Source organism: Lonchura striata, chromosome 27 (assembly GCF_046129695.1).
Source record: "Lonchura striata isolate bLonStr1 chromosome 27, bLonStr1.mat, whole genome shotgun sequence".
NCBI lineage: Eukaryota > Metazoa > Chordata > Aves > Passeriformes > Estrildidae > Lonchura > Lonchura striata.
The window spans coordinates 5,466,842-5,482,375 of NC_134629.1; the positions used below are offsets into that span (position 1 = coordinate 5,466,842).

General features: G+C 68.6%; 2 protein-coding genes across 2 annotated transcripts; both read left to right on the forward strand.

Moving 5' to 3' along the window:
- The first annotated feature begins 50 nt into the window (after nucleotides 1–50).
- On the forward strand, nucleotides 51–5,337 carry NABP2 (nucleic acid binding protein 2). Its single transcript, XM_077788570.1, is given in 8 exon segments — nucleotides 51–64; nucleotides 1,343–1,478; nucleotides 2,192–2,330; nucleotides 2,436–2,507; nucleotides 2,615–2,696; nucleotides 5,067–5,157; nucleotides 5,205–5,249; nucleotides 5,252–5,337. Coding segments are annotated over 7 exon segments (594 nt in total). The 5' UTR covers nucleotides 51–64; nucleotides 1,343–1,399.
- Nucleotides 5,338–7,613: 2,276 nt separating this feature from the next.
- On the forward strand, nucleotides 7,614–14,621 carry SLC39A5 (solute carrier family 39 member 5). Its single transcript, XM_077788571.1, has 9 exons — nucleotides 7,614–7,975; nucleotides 8,049–8,202; nucleotides 8,313–8,487; nucleotides 10,273–10,442; nucleotides 10,532–10,669; nucleotides 10,746–11,088; nucleotides 11,663–11,743; nucleotides 13,157–13,347; nucleotides 14,481–14,621. The coding sequence occupies exons 1-9, from the start codon at nucleotides 7,614–7,616 to the stop codon at nucleotides 14,619–14,621; spliced, it is 1,755 nt and encodes a 584-aa protein (XP_077644697.1).
- The last annotated feature ends 913 nt before the right edge of the window (nucleotides 14,622–15,534 follow it).

Consider the following 15,534-nt stretch of genomic DNA (forward strand, 5'->3'; position numbering starts at 1 on the left):
GCTGATTGGCTGCGGTGGAGGACTTCCGGGATCGCCCGCGGCGGCGGCGGCGGCGCCGGTCCCGGTGAGCGCGCGGCGGGCGGGGCGGGCGCCCCCTGGCGGCGGGACCGGAGGAAGGGAGCGCGTCCCGGTCCCGGTCCCGTTCCCGGTCCTGCTCCCGGCTCTGCTCCCGGTCCTGCTCCCGGCTCTGGTTCTGCTCCCGGTCCTGGTCCCGGTCCCGGTGGCCCCGGAGTGTCTCTCGTGGGTAGTCCCGATCCCGCGGTCCTGTCCCCGGTGTCCCGGCCGCCCTCGCGTGGCGGGACGGGAGGGAGCGCGGTCCCGGTTCCACTCCCGGTCCTGGTCCTGGTTCTGCTCCCGGTCCCGTTCCCGGTTCTGCTCCTGCTCCCGGTCCTGTTCCTGCTCCCGGTCCCGCTCCTGGTCCCGGTGTCCCCGGAGTGTCGCTCTTGGGTAGTCCCGTTCTTGTCCCCGGTGTCCCGGCCGCCCCCGCGTCCCCGCGGTCCGGTGGTCCCGATGCCCATCCGGGATGTTCCCGGTGTCCCTCCGGGATGTTCCCGGTCCCGGTGTCCCTCCGGGATGTTCCCGGTCCCGGTGCCCATCCGGGATGTTCCCGATGCCCATCCGGGATGTTCCCGGTGTCCCTCCGGGATGTTCCCGGTCCCGGTGCCCATCCGGGATGTTCCCGGTCCCGGTGTCCCTCCGGGATGTCCCCAAGCTCCACCCGCGATGTCCCGCCCGGCTCCCGCCGCTCCATCCCCGGGTCCCGGTGTCCCCAAGGTGCCACTCAGTGTCCCCAGGGTGATACTCAGTGTCCCCAAGGTGCCATTCCCTGTCCCCAGGGTGCCATTCCACGTCCCCAGGTGCCACCCCGTGTCCCCATGGGTCCCATCCATATCCCCGCTGTCCCCTCAGGTGCCACCCCGTGTCCCCAGGGTGCCACCCCGTGTCCCCAGGGTGCCATTTGGTGTCCCCAGGCTGCCACCCCGCATCCCCAAGGTGCCATTCTGTGTCCCCCAGGTGCCACTCGGTGTCCCCAAGGTGCCATTCCCTGTCCCTGCTGTCCCCAGGGTGCCACCCCGTGTCCCCAAGGTGCCACTCAGTGTCCCCAAGGTGACATGTGGTGTCCCCAGGGTGCCATTTGGTGTCCCCAAGGTGCCACCCCTGTCCCCAAGGTGCCATTTGGTGTCCCTGCTGTCCCCAGGGTGCCATTTGGTGTCCCCAAGGTGCCATTCCCTGTCCCCAAGGTGCCACCCCGTGTCCCCAGGGTGCCATTTGGTGTCCCTGCTGTCCCCAGGGTGCCACCCCGTGTCCCCAGGGTGCCATTTGGTGTCCCTGCTGTCCCCAGGGTGCCACCCCGTGTCCCCAGGGTGCCACCCCTGTCCCCGCCGGCCGCGCCGCCGCCATGAGCGCCGAGACGTTGGTCAAGGACGTCAAACCCGGCCTCAAGAACCTCAACCTCATCTTCATCGTGCTGGAGACCGGTCGGTGCCACCCCCGTGTGCCCCCCGTGCCCCGGGTCACCCCGATGTCCCCGGGTCACCCCGATGTCCCCAGGGTCACCCCGATGTCCCCGGGTGACCCCGATGTCCCTGGGTGCCCCCGATGTCCCTGGGTGCCCCCGATGTCCCCAGGGTCACCCCGATGTCTCCGGGTCACCCCAATGTCCCCAGGGTGCCCCCGATGTCCCCAGGGTCACCCCGATGTCCCCAGGGTGCCCCCGATGTCCCCAGGGTCACCCTGATGTCCCCAGGGTCACCCCGATGTCCCTGGGTGCCCCCGATGTCCCCGGGTCACCCCGATGTCCCCAGGGTCACCCTGATGTCCCCGGGTGACCCCGATGTCCCCAGGGTGCCCCCAATATCCCCAGGGTCACCCCGATGTCCCAGGGTCACCCCGATGTCCCCGGGTCACCCCAATGTCCCCAGGGTGCCCCCGATGTCCCTGGGATCACCCCGATGTCCCCAGGGTGCCCCCGATGTCCCTGGGTCACCCCGATGTCCCCGGGTCACCCCGATGTCCCTGGGGTCACCCCGATGTCCCCAGGGTGCCCCCGATGTCCCTGGGTCACCCCGATGTCCCCGGGTCACCCCAATATCCCCAGGGTCACCCCGATGTCCCCAGGGTCACCCCGATGTCCCTGGGTCACCCCGATATCCCCAGGGTCACCCCAATGTCCCCTCGCTGTCCCCCCCAGGCCGGGTGACCAAGACCAAGGACGGCCACGAGGTTCGGACGTGCAAAGTGGCCGACAAGACCGGCAGCATCAACATCTCCGTGTGGGACGACGTGGGCAACCTCATCCAGCCCGGGGACATCATCCGCCTCACCAAGGGGTACTGGGGACCTCTGGGGACACTTGGGGACACTTGGGGACACTTGGGGACACTTGGGGACACTTGGGGACCCCACTGTGACCCCCAAACCCTCCTCATCCTCAGCTACGCCTCCGTCTTCAAGGGCTGCCTGACGCTCTACACCGGCCGCGGCGGCGACCTGCAGAAGATCGGCGAGTGAGGAGCAGCCTGGGGGGTTTTTTGGGGGGTTTTTGGGGGGTTTTTGGGGTGCCAGGGGGGTTCTGGCACCGGGGGCACCCCAAAAAGCCGCGCTGCGCCCGCAGGTTCTGCATGGTTTACTCCGAGGTGCCCAACTTCAGCGAGCCCAACCCCGAGTACGCGGCGCAGCAGGCGCAGGGCAAGGGGGTGAGTGTGGGGGGCACGGGGGGTGCCCGGGGGGTCTCAGCTGAGATTGGCACGAATCTGAGGGGATTTGCACCGAATCCCCCCGGGTTGACCCCAAATTCCTAAAAAATTACATCAAATTCCAAAAAAATTACATCAAATTCCAAAAAAATTACATCAAATTCCAAAAAATTTACATCAAATTCCAAAAAATTTACATCAAATTCCAAAAAAATTACCCCAAATCCTCATGGATTTGCACCGAATCCCCCCGGGTTGACCCCAAATTCCTAAAAATTTACATCAAATTCCAAAAAATTGACCCCAAATCCTCATGGATTTGCACCGAATCCCCATGGATTAACCCCAAATTCCAAAAAATTTACATCAAATTCCAAAAAATTGACCCCAAATCCTCATGGATTTGCACCGAATCCCCCCGGGTTGACCCCAAATTCCAAAAAAATCACATCAAATTCCAAAAAAATTACATCAAATTCCAAAAAAATTACATCAAATTCCAAAAAATTTACCCTAAATCCTCATGGATTTGCACCGAATCCCCCCGGGTTGACCCCAAATTCCAAAAAATTTACCCCAAATCCTCATGGATTTGCACCGAATCCCCCCGGGTTGACCCCAAATTCCAAAAGATTTACATCAAATTCCAAAAAAATTACCCCAAATCCTCATGGATTTGCACCGAATCCCCATGGATTAACCCCAAATTCCAAAAAATTTACATCAAATTCCAAAAAATTGACCCTAAATCCTCATGGATTTGCACCGAATCCCCCTGGATTGACCCCAAATTCCAAAAAATTTACATCAAATTCCAAAAAATTTACATCAAATTCCAAAAAAATTACATCAAATCCTCATGGATTTGCACCGAATCCCCCCGGGTTGACCCCAAATTCCAAAAAAATCACATCAAATTCCAAAAAAATTACATCAAATTCCAAAAAATTTACATCAAATTCCAAAAAAATTACATCAACTTCCAAAAAATTGACCCCAAATCCTCATGGATTTGCACTGAATCCCACAAATTCCCATCAAATTTCACAAATTTACCCTAAATCTCCACAAATTTACATCAAATTTGCACAAATTTACATCAAATCCCCACAAATTTCCCCAAACCCCCCAAATCCCCCCCAAATTTGCCCCAAATCCCCCAAAATTTGCCCCAAACCCCCTGAAATTCCCCCAAAATCCCCCCTAACATCCCCAAAATCCCCTCAATTCCCCTTGAACTTCCCCCAAATTCCCCTAAACTACCAAATTCTCCCCAAAATTTGCCCCAAACTCCCTCAGATTTCCACCACATCCCCTCAAATTTCCCCCAAATCCCCCGAAATTTCCCCCAAATTTTCCCCAAATCCCCCAAATTTCTCTTAAATCCCCACCAGATCCCAAGCTTCCCCCAAATCCCCCAAAATTTGCCCCAAACCCCCTCAAATTTCCCCTAAATCCCCCCTAATTTTCCCAAAATCCCCTCAATTCCCATTTAATTTCTGCCAAATTCCCCCCAAACCCCCCTAAACCCCCCAAATTCTCCCCAAAATTTGCCCCAAATCCCCCCAAAATTTGCCCCAAACCCGCCAAATCCCCTCAAAATTTACCCCAAATCCCCCCAAAATTTGCCCCAAACTCCCTCAAATTTCCCCAAAATCCCTCCAAAAACTTCCCCAAAATCCCCTCAATTCCCCTTGAACTTCCCCAAACCCCCCCAAACCCCCCTAAATACCCCCATAATTTGCCCCAAATCCCCCCAAAATTTGCACCAAGCCCCCCAAATCCCCCCAAAATTTGCCCCAAATCCCCCCAAAATTTGCCCCAAACCCGCCCAAATTTGCCCCGAACTCCCCCAAATCCCCCCAAAATTTGCCCCAAACTCCCTCCAATTTCCCCAAAATCCTCCCTAACTTCCCCAAAATCCCCTCAATTCCCCTTGAACTTCCCCAAACCCCCCCAAACCCCCCTAAATCCCCCAAATTCCCCCAAAATTTGCCCCAAACTCCCCCAAATCCCCCCAAAATTTGCCCCAAACTCCCTCAAATTTCCCCCAAATCCCCCCCAAACCCCCCCAAATCCCCCAATCCCCCCCAAACCCCCCCAATCCCCCCCAAACCCCCCAAATCCCCCAAATTCCCCAAACCCCCCAATCCCCCCAATCCCCCCAAACCCCCCAAACCCCCCAACCCCCCCCAAATTCCCCAAACCCCCCAATCCCCCCAAATCCCCCAAATCCCCCAATCCCCCCAAACCCCCCAATCCCCCCAATCCCCCCAATCCCCCAAATCCCCCAATCCCCCCAATCCCCCCAATCCCCCCAAATTCCCCCAAACCCCTCGGTGACACTCGGGCTCTCCCTCCCCTCCCCAGGCCCCTCCCGAGAGTTCGGCCCCGGCAGCTCCGCCGCCCCCCCGGGCCCCCCCGCCGCCTGCCCAGGTCGGTACCGCCCCCGAACCCCCCGGTAACCCCCGGTACCCCCCGCCCCCCTCACCTCCCGGTTCCCCGCAGCCCCCGAGAGCCAGAACGGGAACGGGCTGAGCCCGGGGGTCCCCCCCGCGCACCCCCGAGCGGCCGCATCACCCGCAGCCAGCCCGGCCCCGTCAGCAACGGCAAAGAGACGCGGCGGAGCGGCAAGAGATAACGGGGACCCCCCCGGTACCCCCCCGGTACCGCCCCGGTACCGCCAGCACCGGGGGGGGGTCCCGGTTCCCCGAGCCCGCAGTGGGGAGGGGGTGCCCGGTGTCCCCCCCGCCCCACCGGAGCCGGCCCGGACCCCCCCCTCAGGTGCTCGGGGGTCCCCCCCGGCCGCGGAAACCCCCCCGGAGCCCCCCGGTACTCCCCCGGTACCGCCACCAACCGGGAGGTCCCGGTTCCACGAGCCTGCAACGGGGAGGGGGTTCCCGGTGTCCTCCCCGCCCCACCGGACCCCCCCCCCTCCGGTGCTCGGGGGTCCCGGGGGGGTCCCTCCGCGCACCCCCGGCCGCGGAACCCCCCCCGGAGCCCCCCGGTACCCCCCCGGAGACCCCCGGTACTCCCCCGGTACCGCCAACTACCGGGGGGTCCCGGTTCCACGAGCCCGCAGCGGGGAGGGGGTACCCGGTGTCCTCCCCGCCCCGGACCCCCCTCCGGTGCTCGGGGGTCCCGGTGTCCCCCCCGCCCCGGACCCCCCCTCCGGTGCTCGGGGGTCCCGGGGTCCGTTCGGTGCCCCCGCTCTCGGTGGGGAGGGGTTAATAAAGAACCGGGCTCTGCCCGCCTCAGCCGCTCTCCGGACCCTCCCCGCGGCCCCTCCCGGTACCGGCGCCGCCCGGGAGCGGCTCCGGTGTGACCCTTGGCCCCCCCCGGGTCGGGCGCGACGGGCGCGGGGACAGCGCGGGGACGGCCGGGGCCGCGTCCCCGTGGGCTCAGGTGGGCACGGGTGGGCACGGGTGGGCACGGGTGGGCACCGGACGGGTCCCGGGGGCGCGGGGGGTGCCAGCGCCGCCCCCACGGCGGTCCCGCGGGTGGGGCGGGGGAACACCGGGCGCAGCCGGGTGGGCTCCGGGGAGGTTGGGGACACGCGTGGGGCACCGGGTGGCACCGCGGGTGGCACCGCGGGTGGCTCCCGTGATCTTCCCCCGGTGCCGCGGCGTGGCCGCACGTGGAGCGGGGGGGGCGGTGCGGCGGCCCGGTTCGGTCCCGCGGCCCCCGCCGGTGCTGGCGGGGGGCTGGGGGGTTCCCGGGGGGGTTTATCTCGCTCCCGGTGAAACATTAACTCCCCGCGGGACCGCGCCAGTTGCAGGACCTCGCCTCAAGGACGAGGGTCACCCGCCGGTCCCGGTGAGCCCCCGGTCCCTCCCCGCCGCCGCCCGGTGTGGGGGGCGCCGCGGCCGCGCCCTCCCCCGCCCCAGCCCCGCTCCCCACGCGTGTTCCCGAGCCCCGGAGCGCCGCACGTGTCCCGGGAGGTGAGCCCGGTGCCGCCCGCCGCGTTCCGCACGGCCGGGGCACACCGGGGGGACCTCCCGAACCGCGGGGAGACCCTCCCCAGCCTCGAGGGACCCTCCCGAACCGCGGGGAGACCCTCCCCAGCCCCGGGGGACCCTCCCCAGCCTCGAGGGACCCTCCCGAACCGCGGGGAGACCCTCCCGAACCTCGGGGGACCCTCCCCACCCGCGGGGGACCCTCCCCACCCGCGGGGGACCCTCCCCGGTCTCGGGGGACCCTCCCCAACCTCGGGGGACCCTCCCCAGCCTCGAGGGACCCTCCCCAGTCCCTGGGGACCCTCCCCATCCTCGGGGGGACCCTCCCCAGTCCCGGGGGACCCTCCCCAGTCCCGGGGGACCCTCCCCATCCCCGGGAGACCCTCCCCAGTCCCGGGGACCCTCCCCAGTCCCGGGGGACCCTCCCCATCCTCGGGGGGACCCTCCCCAGTCCCGGGGACCCTCCCCATCCTCGGGGGGACCCTCCCCAGTCCCGGGGACCCTCCCCATCCCTGGGGACCCTCCCCAGCCCCGGGAGACCCTCCCCATCCCCGGGAGACCCTCCCCATCCCTGGGGACCCTCCCCAGCCCCGGGGACCCTCCCCATCCCCGGGGGACCCTCCCCATCCCCGGGAGACCCTCCCCATCCCCGGGGGACCCTCCCCATCCCCGGGGACCCTCCCCAGCCCCGGGGGACCCTCCCCAGCCCCGGGGGACCCTCCCGAACCGCGGGGAGACCCTCCCGAACCTCGGGGGACCCTCCCCAGCCCCAGGGACCCTCCCCAGCCCCGGGGGACCCTCCCCAGTCCCGGGGACCCTCCCCAGCCCCGGGGGACCCTCCCCAGTCCCGGGGGACCCTCCCCATCCCTGGGGACCCTCCCCATCCTCGGGGGGACCCTCCCCAGCCCCGCGGTGACCCCGACATCGCTGTCCCGCAGCTGCAGCCGCGGGATCCGGCCCCATGAGCCGCCCGGGGCTCCTCCCGGCCCTGCTGGGGCTGCTGCTGCTTTTGGGGCCCGGGGGCGCCGCGGGGACCCCGGGGCGGCTCCCCGAGGACGCGGAGCAGGAGCACGGCTACTACCTGCGGCAGCTCTTCGGGCAGTACGGGCAGAACGGCACGCTGCCCTCCGAGGGGCTGGCGCGGCTGCTGGGCAGCCTGGGGCTGGGCAGGGTGCAGGTGGTCCAGATCCAGCACGAGGAGCTGGGCCACGGCCACGTCAGCCACCTGGACCTGCTGGAGGTGCAGGAGGACAAGCACCGCCACCGGCACCCGCTGCGGGAGCACGGCGGCGACGCGGCTCCGAGCACCGGAGCGCCCCTCAGGTACCGGCGGCTCCCCTCCGCCGAGCCCCGGGCCGCGCCGTGCCGGGGATGCTCACAGCGCCCTTCCCCGCAGCCCCCCGCCCTCCCGGCCGCCGAGCTGGCCCCGGCCCGTGCCCGCCGAGCCCCCCGGGGCTGCGGGGGTCCCCCGGCAGTACCGGCCCAGCCTCAGGCTGCTGGGCAGGGTGCTGGGCTTGGAGCACTCCAGCGCCGACCACCCGCACGACGATGTGAGTGGGGACGGGGGGGTCGCGCCGTGCCGCGCTCCGGGAGCCCCGGGGGAGCCGCCGGTGCTCCCCGGGACCCCCGGCGCCGCTCAGCGCCGGCCCCCGGCCCGCAGTGCCTGAACGTGAGCCAGCTGCTGCTGAATTTCGGGCTGGACTCGGCGGCGCAGCTGACGCCGGAGCAGTTCACGCTGCTGTGCCCGGCGCTGCTCTACCAGATCGACAGCCGCGTCTGCATCCAGCACAGCGACGAGGTGACGCCGCCTGCCCCCGCCGGGACCCTGTGGCCAGGTAACCCCAACCCCGGGGCCCCTCGCTGCTCCCCGGCCCCTCGCCCCTCATCCCTGGGATCCCCGAGCTGCTCCTGCCTCCCCAGGGGTCCCGGTGTCCTGAGCCGGGGTCCCTGAACCCATTGTGATGTGGGGGATCCATCCCTGCATCTCCCTCCATTCCTCACCCCCATCCCTGAGCTCTCCAGCTTGAGCTGTGTCCCCCCCCGGCCCCCCATTCCTGATCCTGGGGTCTCCATTCCTGGGGTTCCCCTCCCTACATCCCTGGGGTCCCCACCCTGGGGGCTCCATCCATAAATCCCCAGGATTCCCATCCCTGGGACCCCCATTTCCACAGCCCTGGGGTCCCCATTCCCCCATCCCTGATTTCCCCATCCCTGGGTCCCCATCCCTGAGTTCCCCACTCCCACATCCCCGAGTTTCCCATGCCTGAGTTCCCCATGCCTGGGTCCCCATCTCTGATTCTTCCATCCCTTTATCCCCATCCCTGAGTTTTCCATCCCTGAGTTTCCCATCCCTGAGTTTTCCATCCCTGAGTTTCCCATCCCTGAGTTTCCCCACCCCTGGGGTCCCCATTCTCCCATCCCCAATTTCCCATCCCCGGGTCCCCATCCCTGAGTTACCCATCCCTTGGGTCCCCATTCCCCCATCCCTGATTCCCCCATCCCTGGGTCCCCATCCCCGATTCCTCATCCCCATTCCCCATCCTTGATTCCTCATCCCCATTCCCCCATCCCCAATTCCCCATCCCCGGGTCTCAATTCCCCATTCCCCATCCCCATTCCCCCATCCCCATTTCCCCATCCCCAATTCCCCATTCCCCCATCCCCATTCCCCATTCCCCATCCCCATTCCCCATCCCCATTCCCCATTCCCCCATCCCCATTCCCCATTCCCCATTCCCCATCCCCATCCCCATTCCCCATCCCTGGGTGTCCATTCCTCCATCCCCAATTCCCATCCCTGGGTCTCCATTCCCCATCCCCGGGTCCCCATCCCCATTCCCCCATCCCCATCCCCGGGTCCCCATTCCCCCATCCTCAATTCCCCATCCCCGGGTCCCCATTCCCAATTCCCCATTCCCCCATCTCCATTCCCGATCCCCATTCCCCCATCCCCATTCCCCATCCCCATTCCCCCATCCCAAATTCCCCATCCCCATTCCCCCATCCCCAATTCCCATCCCTGGGTCTCCATTCCCCATCCCCAATTCCCCATTCCCAATTCCCCATTCCTCATCCCCATTCCCCATCCCTGGGTGTCCATTTCTACATCCCCAATTCCCATCCCTGGGTCTCCATTCCCCATCCCCGGGTCCCCATTTCCCCATCCCCATTCCCCCATCCCCATCCCCGGGTCCCCATTCCCCCATCCTGAATTCCCCATCCCCGGGTCCCCATTCCCAATTCCCCATTCCCCCATCTCCATTCCCCATCCCCATTCCCCCATCCCCAATTCTCCATTCCCCTTCCCCATCCCCATTCCCCATCCCCGGGTCCCCATTCCCCCATCCCCAATTCTCCATTCCCCTTCCCCATCCCCATTCCCCCATCCCCGGGTCTCAGTTCCCCAATTCCCCAGCCCCATTCCCCATCCCAATTCCCCATTCCCCATCCCCATCCCCATTCCCCATCCCTGGGTGTCCATTCCTCCATCCCCAATTCCCATCCCTGGCTCTCCATTCCCCATCCCCATTCCCCCTCCCCAGTTCCCCGGTCCCCCTGCCCGCTCCGGCCGGGCTTTCCCCGTTCTCCCGCTGCCGGGCCGTGCGTGACGCCGCCCGCAGCGCTGGGCTGGGCGCTGCTGGCCGTGCTCTCGGTCAGCCTCCCGTCGGCGCTGGCCGCGGCGCTGCTGCCGCTGCGGGCCCGCGGCTCCCGCCGCTCGCTGCTCGCCTTCCTGGTGGCGCTGGCCGTGGGGACGCTCTGCGGGGACGCGCTGCTGCACCTCTGGCCGCACGTAGGTACCGCCGCGGCGGCGGCTCCGGGGGCGCACCGACCGCCGGTGCGCCGGTGCCCTGAGCCGCCGCCGCGTGCTCCGGTGTGCAGGCGAACGGGAATCACCCGGAGGCAGCGGGGGAGCCGAGCCCCGCCGTGCTGCAGGGGCTGGCGGTGCTGGCGGGCATCTACCTGCTCTTCGTGCTGGAGCTGCTCCTGGGGATGCTGCGGCACCGGCGGGAGGCCACGGTGAGCGGCGGGCACCGGGAGGGCGCGGGGACGCCACCGGGGCTGGCTCCGCACACGGCAACTCCGTTATCCCCAGGGACGCCCCCACGGAGAGACCCCCGGGATGGGCGCGGGGGTCCTGGCACCGTCACGGGCAGGTACGACCCCCTCGCACCCCCCGCCAGAGCCGCCGGTCCCGGCGCGCACCGGACGGAGCCCGGCTGTCCGTCCCGCCGCAGGGACCGAGCTGCGGCGCCTGACGGCTCCGGGAGCGGAGCTGGAGCCGAGCCCCGGCGAGCCGCACCGGGAGCTCCCCCCGGGACCCTCGCACGGGCACTCGCACGGGCCCGCGCTGCCCCTCGGGCCCGGCGCCGCCGACTTGGCGTGGATGGTGGTGCTGGGAGACGGCGTCCACAACCTGACCGACGGGCTGGCCATCGGTGCGGGCGGGACGGGGCGGGATGGGGACGGGAACGGGAACGGGAACGGGAATGGGAATGGGACGGGAATGGGAACGGGAACGGGAACGGGAACGGGAACGGGAACGGGGATGGGGACGGGGATGGGAACGGGAACGGGAACGGGAACGGGAACGGGAACGGGGTGGGAACGGGGCGGGATGGGGACGGGAACAGGAACGGGAACGGGGACGGGAATGGGAATGGGAACGGGAACGGGAAAGGGGTGGGAACGGGAATGGGAACGGGAACGGGAACGGGGACGGGAACGGGAACGGGAACGGGGCGGGATGGGAACGGGAACGGGAACGGGAACGGGGACGGGGACGGGGATGGGAACGGGAACGGGGACGGGGCGGGATGGGGACGGGGACGGGAATGGGAACGGGAATGGGAACGGGAACGGGAATGGGAATGGGGACGGGGATGGGGATGGGGACGGGGAGGGGGACGGGAACCGGAACGGGGGCGGGGACGGGAACGGGGCCACAGGGGCACAGCAGCAGCCGCGGGGATGCGGAACCCCCTCCTCCCTCCTCCCTCCCTCCCTGCCCAGGCGCCGCCTTCTCGCACAGCGTCTCCAGCGGGCTCAGCACGGCGCTGGCCGTGCTCTGCCACGAGCTGCCCCACGAGCTGGGTGAGTGCCCGTGCCCCCCGAGCCCCCCGGGCTGGGGACACCCCCGAGACCCCCGAGCCCCCCGAGCCCCCAGAGACCCCCGTGCCCCCCGGGCTGGGGACACCCCCGAGACCCCCGTGCCCTCCAGAGCCCCCTGTGCTCCCCGTGCCCCCTGGGCTGGGGACACCCCCGAGACCCCCGAGCCCCCCGAGCCCCCAGAGACCCCCGTGCCCCCCGGGCTGGGGACACCCCCGAGACCCCCGAGCCCCCCGAGCTCCCAGAGACCCCCGAGCCCCCCGGGCTGGGGACACCCCCGAGCCCCCCGTGCCCCCCAGAGCCCCCTGTGCTCCCCGTGCTCCCCGAGCCCCCCGAGCCCCCCGTGTCCCCCGTGCCACCCGAGCCCCCAGAGCCCCCCGGGCTGGTGAAACCCCCGTGCCCCCCGTGTCCCCGAGCCCCTCGAGCCTCCCGAGCCCCCCGTGCCCCCCGAGCCCCCCGTGCCCCTAACAGCCCCCGTGCCCCCCGTGCCACCTGAGCCCCCAGAGCCCCCCAGCCTGGGGACTTCCCCGAGCCCCCCATTCCCCCCGAGCCCTTCGAGCCCCCCGTGCCCCCCGGGCTGGTGAAACCCCCGTGCCCCCCGTGCCCTTCGAGCCCCCCGAGCCCCCCCATTCCCCCACCACCCCCCATTCCCCCCATTCCCCCCATTCCCCCATTCCCCCATTCCCCCTCACCCCCTCACCCCCATTCCCCCTCACCCCCTCACCCCCATTCCCCCCATTCCCCCCATTCCCCCCATTCCCCCATTCCCCCATTCCCCCGTGCCCCCTCACCCCGTGCCCCTCACCCCGTGCCCCCATTCCCCCCGTGCCCCCATTCCCCCCGTGCCCCCATTCCCCCATTCCCCTCACCCCGTGTCCCCATTCCCCCGTGCCCCCTCACCCCCATTCCCCCTCGCCCCCATTCCCCCCATTCCCCCATTCCCCCATTCCCCCGTGCCCCCTCGCCCCGTGCCCCTCACGCCGTGCCCCCATTCCCCTCACCCCGTGCCCCCATTCCCCCCATTCCCCCCATTCCCCCCATTCCCCCATTCCCCTCACCCCCTCGCCCCCCATTCCCCCATTCCCCCGTGCCCCTCACCCCGCGCCCCCTCACCCCTCACCCCCATTCCCCCATTCCCCTCACCCCTCGCCCCCATTCCCCTCACCCCTCGCCCCCATTCCCCTCACCCCGTGCCCCCATTCCCCCATTCCCCCATTCCCCTCACCCCTCGCCCCCATTCCCCTCACCCCTCGCCCCCATTCCCCTCACCCCGTGCCCCCATTCCCCCATTCCCCCATTCCCCTCACCCCTCACCCCTCACCCCTCACCCCTCGCCCCCATTCCCCTCACCCCTCGCCCCCATTCCCCTCACCCCGCGCCCCTCGCCCGTGCCCGCAGGGGACGCGGCGCTGCTGCTGCGGGCGGGCGCGGCTCCGCGCTCGCTGCTGCGGCTCTCGCTGCTCTCGGCGCTGCTCTCGGCGCTGGGGGCGCTGGCGGGGGTCGCCCTGGGCCGCGGCGGGACCCCCCTCGCCCCCTGGCTCCTCACCGGCACCGCCGGCGTCTTCCTCTACGTGGCCCTGGCCGACATGGTGAGGGGGGCCGGGGGGTTTGGGGGTCTCACGGGGGGTTTGGGGGTGGCTGGGGGAGTCTGGGGGGGGTTTGGGGGTCTCACGGGGGGTTTGGGGGTGGCTGGGGGATTTGGGGGGGGTTTGGGGGTCTCACGGGGGGTTTGGGGGTGGCTGGGGGAGTCTGGGGGGGGGGGGTTAAGGAGGGTTTGGGGGTGTCCAGGGGGTTTCACGGGGCTTTGGGGGTGTCTCACGGGGGGTTTGGGGGTGGCTGGAGGATTTGGGGTGTCTGGGGGGGGTCTCACAGGGGGTTTGCGGTTGTCCGGGGGTGTCTGGGGGGGTTTTCACGGGGGGTTTGGGGGTCTCATGGGGGGTTTGGGGGTGTCTGGGGGAGTCTGTGGAGGGTCTCACGGGGTGTTTGGGGGTGTCTGGGGGGCTCTCATGGGGGGTTTGGGGATCTCTGGGGGGGTTTCACGGGGGGTTTGGGGGTGTCTGGAGGAGTCTGGGGGGGTTCACGGGGGGCTTGGGGGTGTCTCATGGGGGATTTTGGGTGTCCGGGGGTCTCAGGGGAGTTCTGAGAACTTTGGGGGGGCCGGGGGGGTCTCACCGTTGTCCCGGGCGGTTTGGGGGGTCCGGGGGGGTCTCACCGTTGTCCCGGGCGGTTTGGGGGTCTCACCGTTGTCCCGGGTGTTTTGGGGGGTCCGGGGGGGTCTCACCGTTGTCCCGGGCGGTTTGGGGGGTCCGGGGGGGTCTCACTGTTGTCCCGGGTGTTTTGGGGGGTCCGGGGGGGTCTCACCGTTGTCCCGGGTGGTTTGGGGGTCCGGGGGGGTCTCACCGTTGTCCGGGCGGTTTGGGGGGCCGGGGGGGTCTCACCGTTGTCCCGGGCGGTTTGGGGGTCCGGGGGGGTCTCACCGTTGTCCGGGCGGTTTGGGGGTCTCACCGTTGTCCCGGGTGTTTTGGGGGTCCGGGGGGGTCTCACCGTTGTCCCGGGTGTTTTGGGGGTCCGGGGGGGTCTCACCGTTGTCCCGGGTGTTTTGGGGGTCCGGGGGGTCTCACCGTTGTCCGGGCGGTTTGGGGGTCCGGGGGGGTCTCACCGTTGTCCCGGCGGTTTGGGGGGCCGGGCCGGGGGTCTCACGCAGCCCCCCGTTCTCCCCCAGCTCCCCGAGGCGCTGCGGGGCTCGGCCGGGGCCGGCTGGGGCCGCCTGGCGCTGCAGAACGGCGGCTTCGTGCTGGGCGCGGGCACCATGCTGGGCATCGCCCTGGCCGAGGGGCACCTGCGCTCCTGGCTGCGGGCCTGAGCCCCCGGGACCCCCGGGACCCCCGGGACCGCCCCGGGACCCCCGGGACCCCCCCGGGACCATCCCCGGGACCGCCGGGACCCCCCCGGGACCCCCCAGGACCCCTAAACCCCACCCGGACCCCCAAACCCCCTTGTTCGGTTTTCCCCTTTTGCCAGAATTCCCGGGGGGATCCGCGGGGCCGCCCCCGGGGGGATTCAGGGTCCCCTCGGCGCCCCGGGGGGATTTGGGGTCCCCTCTCTGCCCCCGGGGGGATTTGGGGTCCCCTCGGTGCCCCGGGAGGATTCGGGGTCCCCTCGGCGCCCCGGGAGGATTCGGGGTCCCCTCGGTGCCCCGGGAGGATTCGGGGTCCCCTCTCTGCCCCCGGGGGGATTTGGGGTCCCCTCGGTGCCCCGGGGGGATTTGGGGTCCCCTCTCTGCCCCCGGGGGGATTCAGGGTCCCCTCGGCGCCCCGGGGGGATTTGGGGTCCCCTCTCTGCCCCCGGGAGGATTCGGGGTCCCCTCGGTGCCCCGGGAGGATTCGGGGTCCCCTCTCTGCCCCCGGGAGGATTCGGGGTCCCCTCGGTGCCCCGGGAGGATTCGGGGTCCCCTCTCTGCCCCCGGGGGGATTCGGGGTCCCCTCTCTGCCCCCGGGAGGATTCGGGGTCCCCTCTCTGCCCCCGGGGGGATTCGGGGTCCCCTCTCTGCCCCCGGGAGGATTCGGGGTCCCCTCGGTGCCCCCCGACTCTCCCGGGTGCTCCGAGCGTGGATCCCCCGAGGGGCTGAGCAAGGGAAAAACCCCAAAGCGAAACTGGTTCAATAACCACAACTGGTTTGAGAAATAACCACAACTGGTTTAAGAAATAACCACAACTGGTTTAATAACCACAACTGGTTTAAGAAATAACCACAACTGGTTTAATAACCAGAACTG